Source organism: Sporisorium graminicola, chromosome SGRAM_15 (genome assembly GCF_005498985.1).
Source record: "Sporisorium graminicola strain CBS 10092 chromosome SGRAM_15, whole genome shotgun sequence".
NCBI classification, from domain to species: domain Eukaryota; kingdom Fungi; phylum Basidiomycota; class Ustilaginomycetes; order Ustilaginales; family Ustilaginaceae; genus Sporisorium; species Sporisorium graminicola.
The window spans coordinates 346,936-374,230 of record NC_043725.1 but is presented as its reverse complement, the minus strand read 5'-3'; the positions used below and the strand labels follow the sequence as shown (position 1 = coordinate 374,230).

At 56.8% G+C, this 27,295-nt stretch overlaps 8 protein-coding genes across 8 annotated transcripts; 4 read left to right on the top strand and 4 right to left on the bottom strand.

Annotated features, from left to right (window-relative positions):
* Nucleotides 1-907: 907 nt before the first annotated feature.
* Nucleotides 908-2,263, top strand: EX895_002562 (uncharacterized protein; the record flags this gene model as incomplete). Its single annotated transcript, XM_029883160.1, has 1 exon — nucleotides 908-2,263. One exon carries the CDS (start codon nucleotides 908-910, stop codon nucleotides 2,261-2,263), a length of 1,356 nt encoding a protein of 451 aa, XP_029740558.1.
* Nucleotides 2,264-2,659: 396 nt separating this feature from the next.
* On the bottom strand, nucleotides 2,660-5,580 carry EX895_002561 (uncharacterized protein; the record flags this gene model as incomplete). Its single annotated transcript, XM_029883159.1, has 4 exons — nucleotides 2,660-4,456; nucleotides 4,973-5,097; nucleotides 5,176-5,347; nucleotides 5,440-5,580. 4 exons carry the CDS (start codon nucleotides 5,578-5,580, stop codon nucleotides 2,660-2,662), a joined length of 2,235 nt encoding a protein of 744 aa, XP_029740557.1.
* Nucleotides 5,581-6,592: 1,012 nt separating this feature from the next.
* Nucleotides 6,593-8,149, bottom strand: EX895_002560 (uncharacterized protein; the record flags this gene model as incomplete). Its single annotated transcript, XM_029883158.1, has 1 exon — nucleotides 6,593-8,149. One exon carries the CDS (start codon nucleotides 8,147-8,149, stop codon nucleotides 6,593-6,595), a length of 1,557 nt encoding a protein of 518 aa, XP_029740556.1.
* Nucleotides 8,150-10,795: 2,646 nt separating this feature from the next.
* Nucleotides 10,796-15,652, top strand: EX895_002559 (uncharacterized protein; the record flags this gene model as incomplete). The annotated part of the gene is made up of 1 exon (XM_029883157.1): nucleotides 10,796-15,652. One exon carries the CDS (start codon nucleotides 10,796-10,798, stop codon nucleotides 15,650-15,652), a length of 4,857 nt encoding a protein of 1,618 aa, XP_029740555.1.
* A 1,760-nt stretch (nucleotides 15,653-17,412) lies between these two features.
* EX895_002558 (uncharacterized protein) lies at nucleotides 17,413-20,526 on the top strand (the record flags this gene model as incomplete). The annotated part of the gene is made up of 1 exon (XM_029883156.1): nucleotides 17,413-20,526. One exon carries the CDS (start codon nucleotides 17,413-17,415, stop codon nucleotides 20,524-20,526), a length of 3,114 nt encoding a protein of 1,037 aa, XP_029740554.1.
* Nucleotides 20,527-20,818: 292 nt separating this feature from the next.
* EX895_002557 (uncharacterized protein) lies at nucleotides 20,819-21,877 on the top strand (the record flags this gene model as incomplete). The annotated part of the gene is made up of 1 exon (XM_029883155.1): nucleotides 20,819-21,877. One exon carries the CDS (start codon nucleotides 20,819-20,821, stop codon nucleotides 21,875-21,877), a length of 1,059 nt encoding a protein of 352 aa, XP_029740553.1.
* Nucleotides 21,878-22,376: 499 nt separating this feature from the next.
* Nucleotides 22,377-23,354, bottom strand: EX895_002556 (uncharacterized protein; the record flags this gene model as incomplete). Its single annotated transcript, XM_029883154.1, has 3 exons — nucleotides 22,377-22,988; nucleotides 23,132-23,245; nucleotides 23,340-23,354. The coding sequence occupies 3 exons, from the start codon at nucleotides 23,352-23,354 to the stop codon at nucleotides 22,377-22,379; spliced, it is 741 nt and encodes a 246-aa protein (XP_029740552.1).
* A 1,011-nt stretch (nucleotides 23,355-24,365) lies between these two features.
* Nucleotides 24,366-24,822, bottom strand: EX895_002555 (uncharacterized protein; the record flags this gene model as incomplete). The annotated part of the gene is made up of 2 exons (XM_029883153.1): nucleotides 24,366-24,587; nucleotides 24,691-24,822. 2 exons carry the CDS (start codon nucleotides 24,820-24,822, stop codon nucleotides 24,366-24,368), a joined length of 354 nt encoding a protein of 117 aa, XP_029740551.1.
* Between the last annotated feature and the right edge of the window lie 2,473 nt (nucleotides 24,823-27,295).

The window sequence follows — 27,295 nt, the reverse complement described above, 5'->3', positions numbered from 1 at the left end:
TTGCTGCTGCTGCTGCTGCCGTTTCGAAGCATCGCTCAGCATTCAGGACTGCGTGACTGATTTGGCAAGCTTGCCTTTTCACAGCGCTATCCCCCTCCTCTATTTGGCAGACAGAGGACCTTGACCAAAAATGCAGATCCGCGAGAACGTGCTCATCTGGGCCGACGTGGCCATCCTCTCTCCCTCATTGCGCCTTCCGCTTCACGACTGCAGCTCGTGTTCAGCGCCAAATGCACAGACCAGTCGGATGCTGCTCGATCAGCATGGGGTTGGTGAGCAAGTGCGCAGCCTTGATGAGCCTTCAATTTTACCAGCGTCGACGTAGGAAGATAGTCGACCCTTTTGTCTCTCCATGAGCTGCGCAAGGAAGACTCAATGGCTTTGTGCGGTCCACGGCTGTGGGTGGAAGAAAATCGACATTCGACTCACACTCACACTCACACTCACACTCAGCAGACTGCAGATCCGTGCATTGATGCAGCGATGGCGTGCTCAAGCCTTGATTTTCATTTGTCGGCTACGGCCGCAAGCACGACCTCCGTCACATCCGATCTGAGATGCATCGGGAGAGCCAATTTTCTTTTTGTCAATCGGGATTAACGCTGTCGCGATCTGGTCCGATTTGGGCTGGTCCGCAATCCACGTGATCTTGACTTTCTTTTCTTCTGACCTTCGGAAAAAGTTGGCATTGTCAAAGAGCAGCAGCTTCTCCTCGTACAGTCGGACGTTGCATCATCTCCCACTTGGTCATCATCAACTTCGCAGCAGTCCACTCAGCGCGGTATACGGATCGCAGCTGCACTACCACCGACCTACTCAAGGAGCACCTTGACATTCTCACCTGGCAGCAATAGACTCCACTCACGACAATCTTTTCGTATCGGCGTACCCCATCTCTGTCGCAACGATGCGCAAAGCAAGAGTCTTTAGCCATGAGACGGTCATGCCACGCATGTCGTGGTCGCCACGCAACCTGTACAACATGATCGCCCGTTCCACCGTCCCGTTCCACGCCTCGCAGACTTCGTTCACCAAGACCTCGCTTACCATGTACCAGCAACGATGGCGATCCAAGCGTTTTCTGCGTGCATATCACGGCGACTGGATCCCAGAAAAGCGATTCAAGAGGTGGTTCCTCCCCACGGATTTACCCAGCTTTGTGCCTCCCCAAGTATCAGCTGCTTCTGCGTCTGCATCCACCTCAGGTCCAAGGCGAGGTGGGCTATTCGATAAAGCGCTCCAGGCACGTCGAGCTCCCGCCTCCGCTGCTGCCGACGCCGCTGCTTCCAGCTCATCGTATGCTACAGTCACACAGAAAAAGGTGGTGGAAGAGATGGACCAGATGCCCACCGCTTCGCTCTTCATGCGTGACATCGAACGTAGGCTCGACGTGGCTGTCTTCCGTTCGTGCTTTGCTCGTTCTGCATACGAGTCGAGGGGACTGGTCGTGCAGGGCAAAGTGAAGCTCAACGGCGTCAAGTGCTCCAACCCCAACCAGCTGCTTCAGCCCGGCGACCTCATCAGCGTTGAGCCATCAGCAGTGCCCATGCTCAGCCAGCAACTTGCCGACAAGGCCAAAGCTCAGAAGGTCAATGATACCGTTTCGGGAGAAGCAGAGGCCACCGAAGCTGATCAATCCGAGGCTGCTACCGATGCGACCAAGCAAAACGAGTCGGCCAGCGAAGAAGCCGCTGCAGCACCATCCAATACCACTACCGAGAGCAACGATTCCTCTGCCTCGTCCACTTCCGCCCCAGCCTCGGACAAGGGCAAGAACAAGGAAAAGACGCTCGCAACCGGGGTTTTGCCATTCACCCTCCCAGACTATGCTGCACCGTTCCTCTTCATCCCGCCGTACCTCGAAGTCTCGTTCACCACATGTTCGGCCATTTACGTCCGTCATCCAACTATCGTCCCCTACAAAACCGTCTCGGCCGACGGTAAGGCACGCTGGACCTTCCGCACGGATCTGCCCTCCCCCTACCCTGCTGGCGGCGAACTCTACTCGATGGCCTGGGAACACTACACACGCAATGCGCCTCGCACGCGTGCCGATGCGCGTCGTGTCAAGCTCGAAGCCAAAGTCGGACGCAACGGATTCGATTCGGAACGTGCAAAGGATCAGAATATGAAGCGCACCGCGCTGAGGAGGGGTTGGGGAAGGACGAAGCCCGTCGCGGGCTGGAGAAGGCACTTGGCCGCTGCTCAGGCGAGAGGGGCCAGCAAGAGTGGCAAACAGGCGACTGCTCGTGTCGTCGCATGATTGGCTTTGTAGCATGGCCATCACATGTATCGTATTTCACCTTTGCATCGCAGAAACCATGACATTACACATCTATTGAAAGCCCTCGTCCCACGGCGATCCTGCGAGCAAAAGGACTGTGTTATCCACCATGAGGCGCTGCAAGATGGGGCCGGGGAGCAGGATCCGAGATTCTGCGAGATCTTCATTGAAACGTTCGGGCTCCCGGGCGACGTCGAAGGCTTCCCCGTCCACCTGGTAGCGCTGACAGATGGCGATACTCCGGGCACGTGTCATCGACCTACTCAGCCGTGAAGGCACAGAGGAGACTGTTCAGAGTTCATCAATTCTTTCTTATGAATGCGGCAGGGCTCCGGCTGCAAATGGAAAGAGACGGCCTACCAAAGCATCAGCTTTCTACGTTGACACTGCGTGTGGACTGACCCGTCCGCTCGCGGTCACCATGTCCGCTTCACCATCCGGTGCTTGCACCAGACATCGTCCGTCCTCTTCACCGTCGTTGGCATCCGTAGCAATGGACGACGGCGTAGCAGCGTCTGATCGGATCAACGAGAGCAGCTCGGACTCGTACGTCAAATTGTCGTCCGCCACAGCTGCCTTGATCGTCTCGCTGATCAACCCCTCCGCTACATCTTGCTTTTCTTGCGCGTCCGTACCCTCTTGCTCAGCACGAGCGTATACGAGCCAGAAGACGCCAAGCGAGGGATCCTGCGCTCGACCCATGACGACATCCTCTCGTTGCACTTGCACGGCTCGACCAGCGCTGATCTTCCACCACGTCCCGCTCGGCTGCTGCTTGACCAATGATACGCAGCTGCCGCCTTCAGTGTACAGCACCGCACAAAGATCGTACGCAAGCTGCCTCCATTCCGGATTGGAAGCTTCGCGTTTGGCCCTCTCTGCAACAAGGGCGCGCTTGGCATCGATCTGCACTCGAATTTTGGCGATAAGCTGGTCAGTGGCGGTCAGGTCGGCCTGCACCGCTTGCGAGATCTTGCTGATCTGTGGGCCAGCTTCGGCAAGAGACGCTGCTCGTATCGCATCGGTGCTATCTGCTGGAGTTGCCACCTGCTCAAAGTAGCGTGTGGCGCCCAAAAGCACCTCCCTCATGGGTCGACCTCCGTCACCGGCCAATTTGCGCTTGCGAGCTTCGAGGTCTTGACGCATAGTATCGAGGCGCCGCATCTCTTCATCGCGCAACTCGGCGTCGAGGCGCACACCTTGTCTACGATCCCACATCAACGAGTCGAGATAGATGCGATCGTTGATGGTGAATGGAGGTGGGCCACCCTCGGCTGTGGGGAAGGCATGATCGACGCCCATACTGATGACGCTCGCTGTTCGCGTGAGCAACGCGCCCTCGCCATCAGAAGCTAATGCAGCCCGTAAGCATGAGTAGGTATCCGAGTTGATCGAGTCATGACGCAGCTGAATGAAGCTGCGTTGCTGTTCAACTTTTGGCGGTGCTGTGGCGTGCACTTGGGGATCATCTTGCGTGCCGTTGATGCGAGGCGAGGCCGCGTTGGTGAGTGCCGCTGCTCCACTCGAGAGGAAGAGAGCGTCGTTCATCCACAAAGCGTCGGTTTCTGCAGGCTCGGCTCCCGCTGTCTTCAAGATGGTCTCGCTGACAGCTGCGACATGCTTGGCGAAGCTGTCCACGACAAACTCGTAGAACAAAGCGGCAACCTTGTCGGCCGGCGACCGGTCTGCGCCTCGCGCGATGACCTCGCTGGGACTGAGTGATGTCACGTCCTTGACCACGCAAAGCGGTCTCTGGGATAGCGTTGCAAAGGCAAATAGAGTCTGAACTCGCCGTACCAGTTCAGTGTGTGTGTCGAGTGTGGGCTCCGCAGCCGAATCTGCGCCTGGGTCCGTTGGTGGAACGCCTCTCCAGTAATTGGAGAAGTCGGAGCCACGCGTGTCGACAGGTCGGGAGGCGAGGTAGGCGATGCGTACTGGTGGTGCCGCAAAGAGCGCTTGCAGCAAAGCAGCAACAACTTCTAGAGAGGTGAACGGCGCCGCCATAGCAACGGGGGCTCCATGGGCGCGACGGCTTTGCAGATCGGTGTCGAGGTGTTGCGGCAATGTTGGGGTTCGTGCACCCGAGCCGGCGGATTGCAGGAGATCGTGATGACTCTGCACGCTCGCCTCAAGTGCTTGGCGCAACTGTTCGTCTTCGGACATTCCAATGTCCTATTGTAATCATAAAAAAGCGGGTCGATAAGAGCAAGTCAGCAGCGTTCCTATCTCTGTTCGCGCTACGAGCCAGTCCAAAAAAGCGGGGCGCACCATGTTCCAGCTAGACCCCCTCTGCAAACTTCTTCCTCTTCTACTACCATAACGCCCGCGCAACCTTGATCTTCGGCGTCCGTAGGTCTTCTCGGATTTCGAGTACCGACCCATCTCGAATAGCGTCCGCGTCGTGTTTGATGGTTTGACGAGTTTGGTACGATCGCGCAGCTTATACACGTGGCTCTGCCCCTCTGGTGTCTGCTCCTGTAATCTGTTGCTTAAGCGCGTCATATGCTGCCGTTCTGCATTAACATTGATATAGGAACCGATCCCGCTCGGTGGGCGGTGAGGTGAGCGGGGACTCGAGCCGCACAGGTCGACCGCCGTCGGGTGGCTGGGAATCGGATCCATCTGCATCTGCGTATCCTCCATTTGTTCTGCGCCGTTCCACCACATCACTGATGTTGAATAACTTACGCCAACTGTACTTGACGGTGCTGGTGGTCTATATGTCTGTTGTGACTGCTGGTCTTGTAGGGAAGCAGCCATGGCTCGTCTGAGATCTTCGTCGGTGTCGGCATCGTTGGTAAAGTCTATCACGTCTGTAGAATGTTTGGAAGCCAAGGTCAGTCTTGGAATGATGCTGTGCAACGCGAGTGAGAGCAATAAAAACACCGCACCTTTGTTGTCTGTGCTCCAACCGCTATTAGATGCTGGAGGTTGCCCGGGAGGAGGTGCAAAGGCAGGGTTGTTGGGAACATCCCAGCCGGACGTAGGGTCGGAGGAAGCTTGAAATGGCACAACAGCGGTCGAAGAGCCTTGCGAGTTCGTGTTCGAATTGAATGGCGGTCTCTGTAATATGCCGCGCAGAAGCAAGGCAACAGGTCAGGCTGAGTAGACTCGTTCTAGTCGGAATGTAGCACCTGAGCGAAGAACGGACTCACCTCTGGCGGTGGATCATCAAAAAAGGCGTTCATGGCCCTCTCTACGTCCCAATTAGACCGTTCGAGGACGGTCTCGGCTTGATAGTCATTACATCCGGTGATGGATGAGACCTGCTGGATCAGGGATGGCCGGTCCACCATGGTCGATACGGGTCCACGGCGCGACGGGCTCGCAAAGCTCGTGAGCTGAACAGCACTGTCAACAATGCGCTATCTGGTCGAGCCGACGTCGAATGCCTCTCGAGAGCTTGTTACCGTGGCCGGGATGGAGGGAGATCGAGGTCGGACCTAGTGATGATGGTGGTTGTTGCGAACAGGTCCAAGCACATCTGTCCAACCAACACCTTGGCAGCTGCTGGGATCGGTGTCACTTTTCGCGACTGCATGTGGAGTAAAGTGAGCCATAAGCTTCAGCAATGGCTTTGTCGGCCGGAACAACAATTTTTTTGACGTTCTTCCAGATTTCTGGAAAAGCGCCTCTTTGACTCTCCAACATCCTTCCCATCACCGGCACCACCATCATAACCGTCACACAATCTCTCCTACTGCACGTCATGAGAGCAACAGCAGCACAGCTTCTCAAAATTAAGCCTCTCCCGGCTTTGGCATTCCCTTCCTTGCGACTGCCACCATCGAAAGCCGTTCAGAAAGCCGCTTCCGTTACAGCAGCACCGACGAGCCGGAGAGCAGCCGGCGCAGATGTGGCAGCCGAGCTTCAGAATAAGCTGGTCGCAGGCAAAGAGCTCGGCAGCAATGTGCGCATCTCGGATCATATCAGCAACAAGGATCTGTATTGGAAGGTAAGTACCCATTGACATGAAAGATAACCCGACAGCACGGAAGCGCAACTCGCTCTTCTTTCAGAGAACAGTGCCGTTATCATTCCTTAGCCTGAAGGACGCTGACGACTTTCTTAATCTTTTGCTTCGAAAAGGTCTCGAAACCGCAGCGCGACATTTTGAAGAAGCTCTTGCGAGAGGCATAATCCATCCATCGTTCTCACACCCGAACATCCTCTTGTACTTGTACCAACGATCTAAAACCATGCATTTCAACTTCGACAACAGACCAACAAACTCGGAACTTTATTACGGCATTTCGTGCATCTAAATAGGTGGAGCCAACAACAGATATGTACATCCATAGGGCACTCTCATGACACGGGCAACGTGGTCCAACTTGCCGACCCGAACGTAGGCGTATGGAAAGACGCAGCTAGTAAGGATGCAGACGATGTAGCCGAAGTCAAGCTGTCGCAACGAGCACGCGATTGGCGGCGGTGCGCCGATGCGGGCCTCGAACTGGGCGGAGTATGTACTGGGGCCAAGTCATATGGTCCAGCCAGCCCACTCGCATTCGCCGTCGCTACAGGCACACGCGGCGATGCTACGGGCAGGGATGGCATTGGCGGCGGTGGCGAGGGTGATCTACTCGGGACGCTAGGAGAGCTAAGACTTTTGGACCGGCTTCTCATCGGGTTGCGAGACGGTCGCAAGGGAGGCGGTGGCTGCGAACGTCGTTGCATCTCTTCCATCCGCAACCACTCGGATGAGCTGTGCGTGATCAGATCATGCCTGCGACTTGGCTGAAGGCCGCGCTCCGATCCGTGCCCCACCTCGGCTCTGAGCGACATGCTGGATCTTTTGCTAGCATCGTGGTCGATTGTTCTGCTCGGCTGCCGCTTCATGGAGGAAGGAAGCAAGAGCTGATAGTGCTCGAAGGACGAGGAAGCATCGTGAGAGTGTTCCATGCTTCGATCGCACTCTTGCAGCGAGAAATCAGCCTGCGTCGAAAAGGTGGACATCGAAGGCGACGCCACACTGGACGAAGTCGGCGAACTGTGCGTGTCACCGCTTATGTTGAGTCGGAGACCTCGGCTAGCATCCATTCGGGATGGAAAGGCGATGATGCTTGCTCTGCGTTCGCTACTGTTGCTGCTGCTCATCAGGCTGGTGGGCGAAGGCGGCGCTTCGATCGGATAGAAGAAAGTGCTGTCGGACATGCTCGGCGAGACTGGCAGCAATCTAGGCGACGAAGCGCCAATTTGACTGCGAGGCAGCTGTGTCTGGTGCTCTACCGACAAGCAGATGAGATCCGAGATGCGATCAAGCGCCTCCCTTTTTTGTTGCTGCTTAATCGAAAGCCGCTGGCTGGACCGATCGTTGACGACAGCTCGACCATCTTGGTCGGAACCGAGCTGGCTTGGCGGCTTAAGAGTTGTCGATCCACGAGCGTCATGCTGCGCCTCATGAGCAAAAGGATCGACAAAGTGAGTGGCGGGCGAATGCGAATCTTCTCGAACGGCCCCGTCAACGAGCTGTTCCGATCGCGGCTTTTTGGAAAAGAGCGATTTGCGCCGTCGCTGGGGAGCCTCTGGAGCAAAGCCGGCGCTGCTTGAGGTGGACGTAGTAGTCGTGTTGGATGACCTCCTGCGCCCCAAGTCCCTGTCCCAGCTGAAGCCTTGAGACTGACGAGGAATGGAAGGCAACTGAGGCAGAAGTTGGTTGTTGAAGCAGGAAGGAGAGGCGGTAGAGACCCAAGCTTGTTCGAGCGCTTCGTTCAAGCTGAGCGCCGAAGCTCGGAGAGGCGTTGAAAATCTGGACTGCGCATCGGTCGATGTGAGTGCCGTTTCGCGGGAAAATAGGCGTCGACCTTTGGATGCGACTGCCGAAAGCGACTGCGGCAGCGAGATGCGTTCGACTGTGGGCATGTTGCAATGATGTTGATGGCGACAATAGGTGGATATAGCTGAAAAAGTAATGAACGGTCGGTCGGTGGTGGATGAGGACGTTGGCAGTCAAGAGGCAATCACCAGCTCAACATCAAGAGAAGGGTGTTCCGAGACAAGCTCAACACTGGGACGAGCACATCATGACGCAACAGCAGCTCTATGCGGAGCACTCCACGACAAGACGACCAAGGAGGCCCTATGAGCGATTGAAGACAAATCCGTTTTGTTTGCGTGCCTTGCTGAGCTTGGATCCGAACTCTAGGAGCCAGCCGAGCGGTTGAAAGCATTGAGCAGCAAGGAAGCAGGCTGCAGACAGAACCTAGGTAGATCCACATGCTGGGCAATATCTGCAGGGGTCTGCTTTCTGACAGCCTGACAGTCTTCGGCCCCTTTGCAGACCCAAGACAGAAAGTGTGCGCGCTTGCGATGGAGGAAAGGTGAGCTAGGTGCAATAGCTTAGCGAGCGCAGAGGCAAGCTGTCAGGAGATGGGCAAGTGGCCCTATGGGAAGTCAGACCGCAGCCAAAGGGAGTTACAGTACTGTACATGGCTTCCACCTGCATCTAAAGCCTTGGTAATGAGGGGCATTCAGGCAGACCAAAGGTGGCGACACTCGGCTGCTGGTAAGAGAAAGCAGACTAAGCGTGTTAAACGAGCCAAAGAGACTGCAAGGAGCGCTTACCAGCAGAGTTCGCCTAAAGGACGCGATCAGAGAAAGAGAGGGAGAGAAGTGCAGCCGCCGTTTGAGCTTTTCGGATGCTTGCCGAGCTTGTCAAGAACAAGCACAGGCGACGTTTGTGCGTGCGTGTGGGTCGGTTACCGTCGTGTCTGAAAAGAACTCGAATTTTGGCAGAAAAGGGCGAAATCGGCGCTTGCTATCTGCGCAAATCGCGTGCGACTGGACGCTGGGGGCCAAGGAGCTTATCTGCAGGTCACCGTCTCCATTTGAGGGACTCGATGATGGCTCAAGGAGAGTTGCGCTATCCGGTTGCTGCAGCATTTCATTTGGCAGCAGCATCACTCGACCTCTGTGCAAGGTGGGTGGGGATGCAAGATCCAACAACAATGAGTGCATGGCCTTTGCGGAGCCGAGCTGCAACGACCTCCGTCGTTCCGGAACCCTTCGTGGGCTTTGCTCTTCGCAGCCACAGACTGTAGCCGGTAACGGCCTTCGGAACGCGGCCAAATCGAAGAAAGCAGCAAGATAGCAACAAGAATGTTGCTGTGAAAAGGAAGCGAGTGCAGGTCGGAGATGGCTTTTGGTCTGCGTGCAGCAGCAACAGCAGCAGCGAGGTGCATGTGCTGGCCTCCGATGCCTCAAAGAAGCAAGCGAGTCCGAATTTCGAGCACACCGGACGTGCAGCTCTGAAACTGTTCTTTTGTTATTATTCGTCAGATCTCGGGCGGAGATGCTCTCAGAGACAAGGGTGAGACCAACACGAATTTTGAGAGCGTCTGAACTGCAGCAAAGCTGTACAGACTCTCTCCCTCGGTCTCTCGGTCCTGGTTGCTGAAGCCACGCGGCTTTGCTGCAGATCTCACTCAGTTACTCGAGCTTGTGTTGTCGGCATCTTGGAGCGCGTAGCTTTAACACCGGCCGGTGAGCAGAGACTAGCTGAGCAGAACAGAGGGATCGACGCTGCCTAGCCGACAAGAAGAGCAGCTGTCTCACTGTCGAAGCAGCATTGGCGGCTCTTGGCTCCTATCCAGCGTGTTGGCTTGTATCTTCAAACTGCTCTTGGGCGCGAATTCGGAACATCCGTCGCCACGGTCACTCGCAAGATAGAATGACCGATGAAGCGTGTTGGGAAGATTTGAGGTGGTGGTTGCAGCGGACCCGACTGTGACAAGCGCGAGGGTCAAAATTGCATCGAGGAAACTCAGCTGCTGTAACTGCGTTTCAAAAAAGCGTTGTTCATGCATGTCGCCGATACCGCCTTTTGGCTCCTTGTCGTTGCTTCGTCCCCTCTCTCTCTCTTTTTCTCTTTCTCTTCGAGATAGACACCACCACGTTCATTATCATTGCCACCACCATCGTCCGCGTCGGGGACATCGCAGGCACTCACTCGACGTAACCTTCTCCATATACGCACGATTCTTCGGCTCGTCGCGGCTTGCTCGGCCTCAGTCAGTCACCTGCATCTCCCATCAGCGCTCGGTCCTGGCCTAACAACAACCCCACCGATCTCGACTCGACTCAACTCATATCCCTGCATGGCATTGCATACGCATATTCGTAACGACCATCGTTGTCCTTCCTTTCGATCTGCCACAACGCTTTCGGTTCAGCGCTCCAGTCAAGCCCCATCTGCTTACACCCGCCTCTGCGCGCCCCTCTTATCCGTCCCCACCGGCAACGACTCAACGTCGCAAAACAACTCGGTGCGAAAATCTCGCGGACAGGCCTCACTCTCAGACATTGCATTCTCGACATCTTCGACGCGAGCTACGCCTGCCACCACATTTACCTTGCTCGCGCAAACGTGTTCCGACAGCTTCATCGCCTTTAAGGAACCCGGACATCCTAGCATGATGCTCTGTTCTTCGAATTTGGCCCATCAGTAAAGTCACGATACCTATAAGACGCAGGGTCGACAATCGCGGCACTGTGCTCCACTCACGAGCCATGCTACGCAACGTGTCGAGCGACCACGACGGCCATACTTCCACCTCATTTGGCAGCCGCATTGCTCGCTATCGCAGACCCAGCAATGCCTCGTCGTCGACATCCTCGCCATCCCCGTATCCTTCACCCTCTCCGCGCGAGTACGAGTTCCATTCCCCGCACTCCTCCAAGCACACCTACTTATCTCCCGAAGAGAGGCGCTACAATGCTCAAGCCGCGTGGTCCGATCCTGCTGCATCTCCACGTTCCAGCAATGCCGTCTCCCCTAACATCAATTATGATCGCGAACTCCCGCAATTGCCGCCAGATGCGCTGTTGCATGTCGATTCCAACCAGCTAGCTTCGAGAGACTCGGCACGCACCGACGACGAAGTGCGCTCACGACATTTCTCCCATTATGAATCCTTCACCACAACTTCAAGTCCCACTGTTCTCAAGGCAGAAGGCGGCAGTAGCAACTACTCGGCAGCACTTCGCTTTGCCACTGCCTCAACCTCTGCTGCGGTCTCGGCGGCGGGCAGTAGTCTCAAGAAACTCGGAAAGAAGGCGTCTGCAGCTCGCCTGCGTCGAATGAACACCGCACAGCAGGCTGCCGAACGCGATGAGACCTATGCAGCCTTGCGCGGCGCCTATTCACCCAACAGCGCCACTTCGGATGTCGCATCTCTCAACCACACCTCTGACAGCGGCTCGAGTGCGGCTTCTGAATCTGCACATGCTCCAAAGCTGCTCAACACCTCACACGCCGCCGCAGACCCTCCGTTTGTCGACTGTGCTGATCCAGCGATAGGGCTGCCCTACCAGGTCGCACACAACGTCCACGTCGATCTCGGTCCACACGGCTATACTGGCTTACCCTCTTCGTGGGCACAGGTCCTGCTGTCCGAGGGCATGGGCCACCAGGACATCTACGACGATCCTCAAGCCGCAGCCAGGCTGGTGCAAGAGAAGACGGCCGACTTCGTCAAGCACACAGTCGAGAACGGTGGCGATGCCGACCATGCACGCCGCATCTTGTCCAACACCCTGGCGGCCGATCATGATCTTAGCGCCATCCTAGCCTCTGCTGCACTGTCCCGGCCCGCGCAGTCGCGGCGCGACAGCATCCAGTCGAGCGCCAGTAGCTCGTACAGCAGCGTCCTTGACAAAGGCTGGGACCTCAGCTCACCGCCCAAAGCAAGAGCCGCCGATGCTTTCTCGCCGCTGCCAGCAAAGAGCCCGCTCTTGCCCGACTTTGCTGCCGAGGACTATGACGAATGGGCCACCTCCCTTCTCAGCTCCATCCCATCCGATGGCAACGATCCCAATGGCAAGCAATCCACTCGCCGAGCTTCACGCCGTCGGTCGAGATCTCTCAGCAATACGACTGGGTTCAACTTGCTCAATGGCCTTGGTATAGGTATGTCGGAGCACGACACTCCGCGACGCACATGTCACCGCGAACGTGACCTCCCCGGCGGCGTCAATGCCACTCCTAAAGCGTCTCAGCGCATGCGCGCCTCGATCGGCCTCGATGCAGAAGCAGATCCTGTCCACACGTCGACAACCACAGCTCCGTTGAGCTACAGCATCGAGGACGAGGTGCAAGAGAAAATACGCGCAAGCCTTGACATGTCGCAAAAGGTTAGCAGTGATCTCGACGACGACGAGGTTCAACACGTCCAGATCGCGCAAGCTGCCATAGCCACCAAGGGCGTCTTGAGGCCAGTACGAGCAAGCCAGCTGAGTGCCCGCAAAGCCTCGTCCTCTTCCTCGACTGGTCTCAACTTTGGCAGCCCGCAATCGAGCCCGAGGACGAGCTTCTCGAACGCACAGGCGCGCCTTCCCCGCTCGCCGCAGCGTCACGACCCTTCTCGCTCCTCTTCACCGCTCTCGGATACGAAAATGTCTCGTTGCACATCTGCCGAGTCTTACACCACCGCTGGTTCGCGTCCCTCGCTCGCTTCCTCGCGTGGAAGTTTCCCTACCGCACCGCCAAAGATCTTGACCGGAACCGCCTCGACTTACAGTGACCGCGACGCCACAAGCTCGCCCCTCGAGACGACCTCGTCAGGCCACTCATCGATGCGCCTGCGAAGCCCAGCTCTGACCGTCTCCACTTCGTCCATGGGACACGGCAACAATACGTTCGTTCCGCATCGTACCTCGCCCTCCCCTAGCCTGTCAGCACGAGACCCTGCTTCACCCGAAGTGTCGTTTAGGGAGCCTGACTGGCGCACTCGCTCTCCAGCTGTCTCTGTCGGCGAGGAAGCATCTTGGCCATCCAGCGCACAACACGGAGCTCGGTATGCAAAGAGAGGTTCTCCGTCCGCAGACAGCGGACATGCAATCGGACATCAGACGCAAGACAGTTGGACCAGCGCGGCTCCTTCCATCACCTCGTCCGAAGGAAGTCACGGTGTATCGAGAGGGTTGGGATTGCGAGAACGCCGGCAAGCTCCTCCGCGGATCTATCCGCCGTCGACGTCAACGAGATGGGCTCATATCGGCCATCAGGACGATGCACTCAGTCCTGCAGGTTCGACTGCCTCGAGCCGGCGTACGCAACCGTCGCCCATCGTGCAAGTGCCTATGCAGAGGAAAGCGTCTGCTGAGAGTCTTTCTCAAATGGATCGCAGTCCCATGAGCAATGAGCATACATCCTTTCGCGACTCGTTAGGCCCTCCGCCCCCTCCACCTCCCAAGCCGACGGCGGTGGTAAGAAAGCAGCCAGAATACATTCTACCGGGAGCCGATGGCTTCTACACGATGCCTTCGACCGCTGGTGCTGCGGTGGGCGGTGCTGGTGACCGTCTTCGACCTCCGCCACTGTCGCCGGCACTTTCTCCGGCTTCGTCTGCGGAGGCGGAGGCATCCGACTACCATTCTGCCATTGAAGACTGGATGAAGGACGAGTATTCGGATCGTTCGCCTGCAACTACGACATTCTCAGAGGCTTCACCAAGCTTGTCGAGCAGCAGCCGCGACTCGCCGCTGCCACCGCTACCCAAAGAAGAGCTGGAGCCGGAAGAAATCAACAATGCCTATCCTCACACATCGTCGTACCTGCCCCATGCAGATCCGATCTCAGGTAACGCGAACCAGGTAGCCGAGCGCCCTCCTACGTCCGTCCTTCCGCCTCGGCTCGAGCTGAGCGACGCAGTCACGAGGATTGCTAGCTTTCAAGCGACATATCCGCTACCGCCGTCTCCCGGAGAGTCTGTGGAGGTGCTCAACGAAGGTGCTACTGCATCGGACCAAGCTGCACCTCTTCATCTGGACGACTCGAGGGGCGCATCATCTGGCCGCGGAAGGGACAAGAAAGGCAGGAGCAACGCCAAAGGGGACCGATCTCGCGACTGCGGCGTCGATCGTGGCGATATACGGTCGATCGTTTCGTCTCGATCGATCATTTCCATCGGCCCACGCGCGCAAGACGACGCTCGTCGCTTTCCGGTCTCGATGCATTATGCCAGCGGATTCGACACGTCGTCGATGCTTGGGGATGACTCGGAAGCGATACAATCGTTCCGCGAACTGATGCTTGCTCGTCAATCGATGGACTTGGAGGAAATGTTGCCGATGCAGATGGGTTCAGGGTCTGCACCACCTGTGCCGGCATTGCCAAGCATGAAAGAGCTCGAAGCCAAGGTAGCTGCAGCAAATCAAATGCGCACGCACGACGCCCATCAAGAAAAGACTGTGGAACCAAACACGGAGCTGACGTCTGCACGCCGTCAGGCCACTCCATCGGTAGTGGGGAACACTGCTCACGCCACGGCCGCATCGCCAAGCCTTTCGGAGCACGAGTTGGCATCTACCGTAGATGCACTTCCTCCCAAGCTGGCTCACTTGCGCGACGCGCTGAATTTACAGCCACTGCGAAAAGATGTGCTCTGCGATCTGCGGATGATTGGCGACGGCGAGAGCGGACCTGTGTTTGCTGCCAACGACGTGATCAAGAAACGAGGCGTGGCCATCAAAATGGTACGATTCGCTACCGATCACGACGAAGAGCCTTCGGCACGTTTGTTGGGCCTGATCAAAGAAGTGGGTGTGTGGCGACGGTGCCGTCACGTCAACGTTTTGGATCTGTACTCGCTTGTCGTGGCGGAGGAGGCGATCTGGATGGTCCAGGAGCTGGCGGAACGCAGTCTGGCGGATGTGATTGCATGGAAGGACGGCGGTGTGGATCTCAACGAGTCGCGCATGAGCCGCATCATGGGCGATTTGCTGGAAGCGCTGCAATTTTTGCACGGCAAAGGCGTTTTGCATCGAGATGTGCGATCCGACAACGTCATGATCTCGAGCACGGGTGTCTGCAAGCTGAGCGATTTCACGCACGCGGCGGAACTGAGCGCTGGGAAAAGCTCGCGACACTCTGTGGTAGGCACGCCGTACTGGATGGCGCCAGAGGTGATCAAGGCCCACGAGTACGACATGCGATGCGATGTGTGGTCGCTGGGCGTGGTACTGTGGGAGATGATCGAAGGCGATCCGCCGCGGGTTGAGTTTCCACCGCTGCGTGCCATCACGCTGACGGCCAAGCTGGGGCTGCCAGCGTTGCGGGATGCTTCGTCGCTGTCGCACGAGCTCAAGTCATTCCTACATTGGGCGACTGAGATGGATGCCGAGAAGCGCCCGAGCGCCGAGATGCTAGCGATGAGTGACTTTTTGGCTGATCCGTGCAGCCGTGCGAGCATCGTGGGCATGCTGGAAGAGACGCGTAACGCCGAGATGGAGGCTGCCAGGCAGGAGGAGGAGGAGGAAGCGGCGGATCATCAGGCCAGCAAAGAGGCGGCCGGAGATGCGCATAGCACCGCTGCGTCTTTGCAACACCGACAGAGCTGGAGCAGCGATTCGACCACCAAAGGCTGAAGCGTTGATGCAGCAAGAGCGCAATTTGCATTACACATCCTTCAAATGAAAGCACACCTGCAATAGACTAGCGGCCGACCTTGGTTCTTTTCTGCGTCCTTTGTTCCGTCCCACGAGCCGGCAGAGCGTGAGTTTTCGAAGCAGCAAGTTTCGTCCAATACGACAGTAGAGAATGCGGGAAGCAATGCATTTGCGTTTCCTGCCAGCTTAACTTTTCACCAAACCCCTGCGCAGACGATGGTGGGTTGAAGGGGCGTTGCAGAAGCGGGGACGGGAACGCAAGCGAGCCGGCTGGCTAGGTTTGCAGGCGACTTGATCGTAATTTTGCAGCATCCTAGATCTGCCCCACTACCAGGAACAGCATATTCATCCACAGGTTGTGCGCCCGTCTTTGCGTTGGGACTGACCTCATAAGTTGCACAGTGTCGAGTGCGCCGAAGAGCTGTTCCCACGCAAAAGCACAAAGGGGATGCTCTTGACTGCCTCGATGTTGTTCTATTGTGGCGGCGAAGGCAACCAGGACACAGCCCAGCAGCGACAAAGGGATCATGGTGACACGGCCCAGTCAAGTTCCTTTTGACAGAATTGCTTCTACTTATGTATGTATTTATTTATTTATATATCTTCGCTTTAATTTGGATTCGACGCGTGAGCTCGCCGGCTATCTCGCGCGTAGCCTGGCAGCTGGGTAGGCAAGAAAAGATTCGTACAGGCCAGCCTGACAATTTTGCTTGCTCTGCCTTTCAGCGTTTGTCCGCTCCGAGTGTTGGACCCCTCCCTCCCTTCCTTTCTCCACCCAACCAGAAAAGAGGGGAACGGGAAGAAAGAGGAAAGCGTGTGCAAAAGAAAGCGTGTTCGGCTGTCGCGCACCTTTTCTTTGACCGCAGCGACCAAGCTAGCAAACTGCATTTGCATTCGGCATCCACATGGAACGGAGAACGAACGGCTCTTCAAATGGCCGATCGCAGTCAAGGTGGGGCGCGCTAAGGCAAACACAGTCTAGGGATGCCCTGCGGTGGGAGAGACAGTGTATGTGCTGGTGTGTGAGTGCAGTGTGTTAGTTGTGTTAAATGACGGTGTTGGAGCGAACTTGCTCGTGCCTGTCCAAAAAAGGGCGCTTTGGAAGGCTCAGTTCTCAGTTGCGTTGACTTTCAATCGGCCGTTTCACCGCAAGGAAATGCTTTGCTTTCTGGCTTGAATGATTCATGACAAACGCCTCTCCGCTCATATGGACAGTTGCTTTCACTCAACAACCTCGGCCCCGCTTGCTCTTCTCTCACTCTCCATTGAGCCTCGACAAGGTCCGATTGACGCTGTCCTTCCGCCCATCGACCTTGACTCCGACCCGCCACCAGAAATCGTCTGCTTTAACATCCTGCAGCTACTGCTCGTTGCGCCGGACTCTCTTTTCTCCTCGACGACCATACTCGACGCCACAAGAGCGAGCTCGGGTCTGGTCATTCGATCTTCAAGGGCTCCGTCACCGCCACTACACCTTGACGTTCTTCTGTGAGCTTCATCAGCTGTCGAAGCAAACTCGGAGACCAGCTGTCGCAGACTTTGCGCTTTCCTCTGGCGGGCACGACCTTCTATTCCATCCTTACCAAGTCGCAGGTCGGCTTGACGTGCCCTGGCTTCCGTCTATAGCACACTCGACTTGAACAGCATCAACCGCATCTCATATTGTCACGGCCGTGACATCTGCATGTGCCCCGCTCGCCCGCATAGCCCGACCCAGGATCGAATCACATACAGCAATCATGCCCGCACAATCAGCATCTTCCAGCGCGTCCCACCCCGCACAGGCGTTGACTCACAGTCCCAAGCAAAATGGCGTCCAGTCGCATTTCAACGATCCCGAATCCACTACGTCGTACACTTCGTCAACCTATCTCCCGGCCCAGATAAGCGCCAGCGTCGCTCCGCTGATGACCTCACCCAGCCACTCCGCACCCTTGCCAGCATCGCACCACAACGCCGCCACCTCGAACACTCACCTCAACACCAAGTCATCTGCTTCGCCGAACGGGCGCATGAGGTCTCAAACAGCAGCCCATTCCAACGGTGCAGCGGCCCACTCGAGCTATAGCGCCAACGCATCCGACCTCTCGTATCACGGCTCTCGCAGCATACGCACAAGTCCACACATGCGTGGCCTGCCGCAACAAAACCACACGCTGATCCCATCTCTCCAAGCTCTGGGAAGCAGTGTCATTCCGCCAACTGCCAACGCCAGCGTAAACGGCGCAAGTGCTTCCAACGCAGTCACCAGTCCTAGCCATAGTCAGACACATTCGGGCCCACATTGGGAGCGTCACACTGCCGAGCTCACCAACTGCATCGTCGCCTTCCTCTCGCCCATCCTTCCCACCGAGGAAGAGTATCGCATCAAAGAGGCCACACGACGCCAGCTCGAGCGCCTCGCCAATCGCGTCAGTCCTGGAGCCAAGCTGCTCGCATTTGGCAGCATGGCTAATGGCTTTGCACTCCGCAACTCGGACATGGATCTTTGCTGCTTGATGGGCAAAGACTCGGATGGACAGCCCAAAACACAGCACTCCGCTTCTGAGCTCGTAGAGATTCTAGGCCAACTCATCCGAGAAGAGACCGACTTTACCGTCATGCCCTTGCCCAAAGCAAGGATCCCCATCATCAAGATCAGCCGCTCTCCCACCGTCGACCTGCCGTACGAGATTGCATGTGACATTGGCTTTGAGAACCGCCTCGCCCTCGAAAACACTCGTCTCCTACTCAGCTACGCCATGGTCGACCCGCAGCGCCTCCGCACTCTCGTGCTCTTCCTCAAGGTGTGGGCCAAGCGTAGAAAGCTCAACTCGCCCTACATGGGCACCTTGTCCTCCTACGGCTACACCCTCATGGTGCTCTTTTTCCTCGCGCACGTCAAGAAGCCCGCCGTGCTGCCCAACCTTCAGCGTGTGCCGCCGACGCGCACTATGAAGCCCGAAGAGATGGAGCTCAACGGCAACAATATCTACTTTTACGACGACGTTGCAGCGCTTCGCAGGGAGTGGAGTTCGCAAAACACCGACAACGTTGGCGAGCTTCTCATCGACTTTTTCCGGTACTTCAGCAAGGACTTCAGCTATGCGCGCGACGTAATCAGCCTCAAGTCCGAGACGGGTCTGCTTTCGAAAGATAGCAAGAGCTGGAATGCCGAGCTGTGCATCGAGGATCCCTTCCAGATGGGCTACAACGTCTCGCGCACCGTCACCAAAGACGGCCTTTACACCATCCGCGGCGAGTTTATGCGTGCGAGTCGCATCCTGGCCAACACACGAGGCCAAAAGATCTCGGTGCTCATCGCTGAGCTGTGTGAGGAACGCGAGGACAGCCTCAGTCGCGCGCCGGATGCGCCCGCTTCCATGCAGCGCTATCCGTACAACTCGTATTTAGGCATGGGCGCTGCGGGCGGCCCCAGCTATTACGCTTCAGGCGCTACCGGAGCGCGCCATTATCGCGACACGTATGGCACGAATCGACGCTACGACGCGAATAGCATCAGTGGTTTCGGAGGCAGCTTCGCCTTTGAGCAAATGGCACGCGGGCTCAGTCAAGGTGTCGCTTACCCGCCTACGGCTGCGATGTTGGCGCCCCTATCACGTACACATGGTCTGAGCCCTAAGCCTCAGCCTCCGCGCTTCGCAGCGTCGAATGCGCACGGTGCGGAAGCAGGAGCGTTGTTCAGCTCGGCTCAGAGCGATTCGGGTGGTTATGCACCGCTCGATTTCACGCGTGCCAGCATCGGCCACGCGTCGGCACGCACTTCCCCTTCCTTTAAACACGCTGTGCCTGCTGGATTCCACTCGACCAACGGACCCGGTGCTCAGGAGGCATTCGCATACGGTGCCGAGATCAGCTTTGGTGCACCTTCAGTGGCTTCTACGCGCGACGATTTGGGCAACACCCCGCGCGGTAAGACGTCGCGCTCGTTTTCAGAGACGCTGAACCGATCCAAGTCACTGCCTCGTGCTGCTGCTCATGCTAATGCTGGTCACCATCGTGCGCACGGAGGTGCTGCTACCGCCAGTGCTGGTGCATCTGCCTCGTTGGCTCCATATACGCATGCGACAGGACCAGTGGCGGCACCTGCGCATGCCACGTACTACGAGTCAGGTTCGCCGCGGTCGCTTGCGCCGACAGAGCTTGAGTCGCAAATGGCTTCGCTCTCGGTACAGCAAGCGGCACCCTCGTCAGGGCTGGCTCCGCGCAGACTGTCCAGCTCGAGCCGCGCTTCGTCTTCAGCGCACTTTGACAGCAACAGCGCCAGTACGCTGCAATGTTCATCTGCAAGCTCGCCGTGGTCGCTGGGACCGGCTGCTGTGGAAGGCAGACGCCCTTCTCATCACCAACAGCAGGCCGACACGCATGCGCTGGTGCAAGAGTATCTGCGTCGCGCAGCTCAGCTCGGTGCAGATCCGACGCTGCCGATCAACACTGACAAGCTTGCATTCCGCGTACATGAGGATGCTGGAGCTGGAGCTGAGCAGGGCGACGACGAGCACGAGACGGGATCGGTGATCAGCGAAGCGACACTCGACGAGCTGGCGCGGCTGTCGGAGTTCGAAGATGTCGGATCGTCGACTGCGTCGCCCGAGTGGCGGGCTGTGGATGCGGGTTGGTCGCAAAAGCAACACCCAGCACAAGCAGCAGCAGCAAGTGCCGACACGGCGCCTTCGCCACCACGAAGCTCGTCGTTGCGCCTGCCAGAGTCCATCCTGCAACACGCAAAGATGCGCCGGAAGGCGCAGCAGCATGCGGAAGCGGCGGCGGCGGCTGCAGCGGCGGTCTCGAGTGGTATTGCTAGGAAGGAACGGGAAACCAGCACCGCGTCGGGCGGTACAAAGACAAAGTAGACTCATCGCTCATTGTAGTACACAAGCATGAATCCGATCTTTGTCGAGTCAATCAAAAGCTCTGCGGTGCGCTTGAGGAAGAGTTGAGTTTGCGAGTGAATGCAAGTTGAGTCCGGTTTGAGAGGTTGCTACTGGGAGAGTGGTTGGTGAATGGTGATAACATTATGCTAAACTTCGGGACTCGGAGGAAGGGTGTAGGGTGGAGGTTTGTGAGAGCGTTTTTCTCTAAGCAGCGGACGGGCGATGGGCCCCCTACCAACCACGACCAACTCCAACACAAACGGCAAGGATCATGGCAGGCGACGACGACCATTATTCGACGCACCGAAGTCGGCGAGACGATCGTGACGCATCGCATCGACGCACACATGGCAGTGATCGAGAGCACAATCGTGAAACCTCTCGACGACGATCTAGGTCGCCCTCACCACATGCGCAATCACGGACTCTGCATCCCGTACTCGCCCGCTTTGGAGTGCGCGAACTCACGCCAGACGACTACTACATCCGATCTGCCGAGTTCAAAGCGTGGCTGTCCGAGACCAAGTCGAAGTACCTCGATGAGATATCCAGCCAGGATGCACGGCGGTATTTTGAGCGGTTCGTCCGCCGGTGGAACGAGGGTCGACTCGACGATGACTTTTACACTGGCAAGATCCGTGGAGCCAGTGTAGCATCCGGATCGGGTACGAGGCATCGGTGGGGTTTTGCGACCGCGTCGGCAGCGGAGAAGGAGCAGCTGGCGATGGTTCGGGATACCGTCGATACGCTGACCAACGGCGATAGTCGCGGAGCGGCCGAGGCTCGGGATGCCGAACGCCGCGCTCGACACGGCCGGTCGATGCAGTCCCAGAGCGATGCAGGTCCCCCTCTTCCTACCCCACCAGCGCGGGACTCGGGCTGGACGTCCAGGAAAAGCCACGCAGAATCGCAGTACGATCGCGAACACACCCAGCAGCTCTCGCGCGTCGCTGCCTCAGAAACTCGCCGCCGGGCGCGCCACGACCAAGCCGACCAAGACGAAGCCCTCCATGGCCGTGCGACAGGACGTGAACGGGCCTTAGAGAAAAAGCGCCAGCTCAACACCGATAACCGTGACTTTGCCAATCGACGCCTCAACGACGATGGCATCGAATTGGACGACCGTGAGCTGTACGACGACGATAGTCCCGCGCTAAAAGCAGGTGGCTCAGGGGAGAGGAGGATGGGCAAGAGGGAGCAATCTCGTCAAGAGAGGCTGGAGGAGAGAAGGGCAGAGATGCAGGAGAAGGTGTCGGCGATGAAGGAGAAGGATAGTAAGACCATGGAAATGCTCAGAGCGTTGGCTCAGGAAAGGTTTGGCGGGTCGTAGCGATGTGAGGGCCGAGCTTATTCTAGGAGATCACTTGAAGAGGACGTTGGTGGCGGCTCAGACCTGCGGTCAGCTGGACAGCAACCGGAGGCTATTAAGAGCTGAGTGTTGAGCCTTGATCCGCACTCTCCTCTCCACCGTCCCCTGTTCCGCACTCTCTCCCCTACAACCTGCTCGAGCGCCTTACCGCTAGCCGCTTTTCGTCTTTGTACCATATAAGCTAAGTTGCTACTCTCTCAATCATTGCCGGCAACAATGCTGTGGTTCTCCCAGCACAACAATCACTGTGTCAACGAGGTCAACGGCAAGGGCAGCGGATCTGCCGCTGTCTCTTGCATGTCATGGTTCATGAGAGTGCGGATGGACGGAGACGGCATCTCTGTTCACCGAATCGATGCGGAACAAGTCTGTAGCGGATTGAGCATTCCGATTACGAATGGAAAGTCGTCTAACTTGCTGCCGTGGGGCCATCGCCGTCAGCAAAGAAACCAGAACCCCTTTATACAGCCTTCATCTGGTCCTTGACAGCAAACTTGGCCTGGTCCTTAGCTGCCACAACGTCGGCGACCTTCAAGCCGGTCTGTTGCTCGACGGTCTGCAAGCCGGATCTGACGCCCTGCTCGGTCTTATCCTTGAGCTCGTGGACGCCCTTGGTGGTCTGGTCCAAGTACTTCTTGCCCTGCTGCTGCCAGTTCCGCCTCTGCTCGGTGAGCGCCGGCACGTACTTTTGCTCGAGCTGTGTGTAGTAAGCGCCCAGATTCGACGCGAGGTGCGGGTTGAAGTAGTTCAAGCTGACCACGAGCGCGAGGGGCGGGGTTAGGATGCGGATGGGGAATGCGCGGTATCGGGTGAAGATGCTGCCGGCCAACGTGGTGACTCCGACATAGAGCAGGCCGGGGGTCAGCGGCTCGGATGCCGGGATGAGCGTCTTGACTTCGCCCTCGATGCTGCGCTCGACCGAGATCCAGCGGTCGACGAGCGAGCGGACCGAGGTGCGCGTGTCTGCCGTGAGGTGCGAGACGGCACGACGTGCCGAGCCGATCTGGCGCTCGAGTTCGGTTTGAACGGGGACCACCTCGACTTTGGGATCCGGAAGCGGGTAGATCGAGAGCTGCAAAGTGCGGCACCGAGATGCAGATTCAAGTACGGGTTCAGATTCGAAGGTCAGTACACGCAGGTTCAGTGTGCAGCGCTGAAAGGAATGCAAAGCTATGGTCCTTGCAGAGGTTCGCGAGGGTGGACGCGGGGACTTACCTTGGAAGCACCGCTGGAGCTAGCCTCGTCGTTGTAGATCGGCTTGGCCATGAGCACAGACGAACCCCCTGCAACCAAAACGCCTGCTGCCACCTTTGCAGAAGCCGAGCGCACCTGTCGTAGCGCATAGTTCACCGTGTAGGGTACTGAAAAGCGTCAGCCAATGCATTACTCCTCCAGACCCTCCTCTACACACAGAATCACTTACCGAGGCTGCAATCATATCGGACCTGGGACTGTGATGGTTAGGGTGCTGTGACGTGCTTCGTTGATGATCGAAAGCGGATCCTGTTGGCGCTTGTTGGCTACTGCTGCCTGCTGTTGTGCGATCGTCGAAATGTGATAGGATGTGACAGGGGAGAGGGCACAAATGTGGAGCGAGAAGAACTAACGACGATCGCATCGAGCACTGACCCTTCCGTCATCCGATTTCAGAAGGACGAGGGCGCAGAAATCGCGCTTGGGTGCCTGTCAAATCCGCTCGCTCGCTGTGTGGAGCTGGGCGTCGGAAGGGACAGGGCTGCAGGCCTCCGTTTTCCAGATTGCGACGAGCTCCTGCACGTGACATTCTCAGTGGATTTTGAATGGTCCATGTGCAATTCATGGATGTAACATGTATGATAAATAGGCGTACCGCGTTGCTTGACAGCTGTGATTGGCATTCCTTTCCCCGCCGTCTGTTTCGCAGCGTTGGAATGCAGCTTCAAGAGTAGGTAGCACAGACAGATTCTTTGCGACGCCTAAGAGTCCTGTTCCTTTGTCCTGAGTGGTAAATAGCAGCAGTAGATTGATCAAGGATGCAAGGAATGGATTGTTCGTTCCATTCGAGCGCTGACTTGGCTCCCGCGTCGGAAGTTGCTTGTTGAGATGCTGTACATTGCATAGCTGGAGGTTGTCTGAATGAAGAATCCTTCGTCGAAAAGTCGACCTGGTGTTCTATGAAGGGTCTACTCAGATAGACCTGATCTCGTGAGCGTTCCATCGCTGATGCATTCAAAGATAGAGCTCAAAGCTAGCACACGATCTCGCAGACAATCAGACGTAAAAGCTATGGAGGAGAGTGATGAGATTAGGGTGGCGGAGTTGCGAGGATGGGAAGACAGGACAGATTAGACCGAAACGCGTGTGGGAAAATGCAAAGAAATGCGAAGAAGAGAAGACGAAAGTACCAAAGCTCCAGAGAGAATGCTAATGTTCGCCATCATCGATCGCTGCTCGTCATGAACACAAACGCTTAGTTGACGCTGAGAGGAGTGCACGAGGTCTGGATCAGGCCGTTGTTGGCGGAGCCCTGGCAGCAGACAGCGGTGTTCTTGCAGGTGTTCTGGACAGCGACGGCACCGCCGAGGACACCGACGGGGATCTGCTGGCAGTCGAGGCCGATAGCGCCGTCAAGGATCTCGTTGAAAGCGAGACCGAGACCGGCAAGGGCGTCCTGAGCCTGCTTGCCCTCCTTCTACTCGGGTGAAAAGATCATATCAAAACAAATGGAAGGCTAGAAGTCAGATCGCTGCAAAACTCAAAGATTGCGGTGAAGAAGGTGCGGTGTCGACACTTACGACTTGCGAACAGCACTGAGCCTGCCCGACAGCACACTGGCCGTTGCCGTTCTGCTCGGAAGAGGAGGTGGGGAGGGCCGAAGCGACGGCGGCGAGGGTGGCAACAGCGGCGAAGATGGTCTTGAACTGCATTTTGAAAGTGTAGATTGGGGAAGCTGAAAGCTAAAAGAGAGTGGAAGAGTGTAGAGAGAGAAGAGTGGAGTGGAGTGGAGTGAGAAGAGTGGTTTGATGATGAAAAGTGGATGAGGAAGACGCCATTCTGGTTCGTCTTTATAGCTTTGGGATGGCAGGTTGGTTAGGTGTATACGGAAGCTCTAGCAACGGGGGGCCCGGTTTGCGCTGTGTCGCAGCAGGAAAGACAGACATTGGACGAGACCGTGGGAGCCCATGTCGCAGCCGTCCGCTGCGTCTGCCGTTCGCTGCCCAAACAGCAGCATCGACGGCAACAACAACAATGCAGCAGCAACAACAAGGTTCTCAAACATCAGCTTGGCGGGCACTCCGTCAGAGGATCGAACGCCAAGCGCATTGCGTCCACAACAGTCGAGTTTGCCAAGGGCGTCAACACCACTTCCGGCGAACAACTCACGCATGCGAGCAAAACATTGATGCCACAGTGTCTCTCGAAGCGAGACGTTCGAGTCCGTGTTTTGACAGGCGCAAGGTTGATAGACAGGCACGTCCAAAACACAGAGGCTTGGACGGATTTGGGAGTGCATAGGAGACGGGGGCAGCGGCGCGCAGCAAGCGGAAAAGAGCACTGGCTGCGGATTGAGCATGAAGCAAGGAATGGAGACGCCATCAAAGACGGGAAACGAGAGAAAAGTTGATGTAGGATCGTCGTGAGCATGCAGAAGCGAGCTTACAGAAGATTTCAAGATGATGCAGCTCAACGGTATGTTTCGGAGTGCAATGTGCATCGAAAATCACAGCGAGGGAAGGAAGGAAGCATGTCAGACCCGAGCCAAGCGAGAAGCAGCTGCAGCATGCATGATTGATTGTCTGTCGAGCGTAGACTTTGCAACAAAAAGTAATGTGCGGGTTGGCGAGGTTCGCAGCGACACAGGCCATCTGTTGCGCTCTTGCACACTGAATTCCGGAGTGATCAGAGTGTACAGCCCATGCCTTGTGCTTATGCTGCTGTCGTAGGATCCAAATTAGAGTTACTATGCAGTGAGAGGCCGTTCGAAGTGTGCCGCACAGCTCGATGCGAGCCGCCGTGCCACACACACGCAAAACGCAGGAGTTGGAAAACCGAAAGTCGATTCTGGCCCGCAGGCCACTCCTGGCCTGGCACTGCAGAAAATAAGCAAGCCAGCCTTTAAGCCTCTTTTTTGCTATTTTCGAATCGCTCGAGTCTGGCATGCCAAGTGGCCGCTCTATGCGACACTGTTGCTGCACAAGCACATGCACGATTATCTGTCACAGCTGCACTCCACAGAACATCGCACCGCTCTGCACGCGCTTGGTCTACTCTTTGCTCGTGCAGAGTTTGGAACCGTGCGTTTCGATTTGCAGGGTCGCAGGGTCGCCAGCAGACACATAGGTACCTCTTCGGTGGTGGCTAGCGCGCTTCTATTGCCGAGGAGCCAAGACCGCACAGGTATCTCCTGGCGCAACAGAATCGAACAGCTTGTATGACTGACTGGATCGTGTTACGGCAAGGCCGGATCGGATTCGGTTTCGGAGGCCCTCGACGTCGAAAATCAGCTGAGCTGGATCGACACAGAACAAGACATGTTTCGAACTGGACTGATCGTGGCTTGGACCTGCCGCAAAGACTGTCTCGATTCTCGATTTGGCTCAACGAACATGCGTTGCAACAATCTGGGACCTCATCGACAATGAATGCGGGCTTGACGTAGAGCGACATGACTTTCGGCTCGATGTTCTGAGAAAAAGCGCTCGCCGATCATCGCAGTCTGGGCGAGAAGAAGCTTCTGCGCCGAAAGTTCGACTCTGTGCAACCATGATACTTGGAAAGTCGCTCTTCCACATTCCTTGGCCGTCTGGAGCATTGGATTGTATTTCAAGTCGAAGCAGCCGTCCTTCTTTTTGAGCGAGCGCGGTGATAGGCGCGATGCAATGTAGCGCAGGGAACGGCGCGAGAGGCTTGCGTAGAACTATGTACAGCGCCGAAGGTTTGGACCGACGAACTGCGGGGTGTCGAGCCGTCGATGTCAGAGACACACACACACAGAGAGAGAGGTAGAAAGGGAGAGAGCTGTAGACCACATTCCAAGCCACACAAGGATAATTGAATGTCCCAGGGGGAAAAAGCCCCGTTTTCCTTTTTCCCGCTCTGACGGACGTCAGATTTATGCGAGGAACGCTTAGCGGACGTCAACTGTCGCGTCCAGATATCAACGTGGCCAGTAGAAAGGGTGCAGATCTTGACAGCAATACTAGCGGCACCTGTTCGAATACAATCTTGCGGTGTAGCTCACATTCCACACAAAGTTCGGACGATTGTCGTCTGCGTACCTCCTCTCGACAGTCACACCTTTGTGGCGTTTGTAGTTGCCTCTCCACACAGCGATACTAGTCGCCAGATCTAACGCTTTGGACCGTGCTGTCACCGGTCCACGCGTTTGCTTAGCGTTGC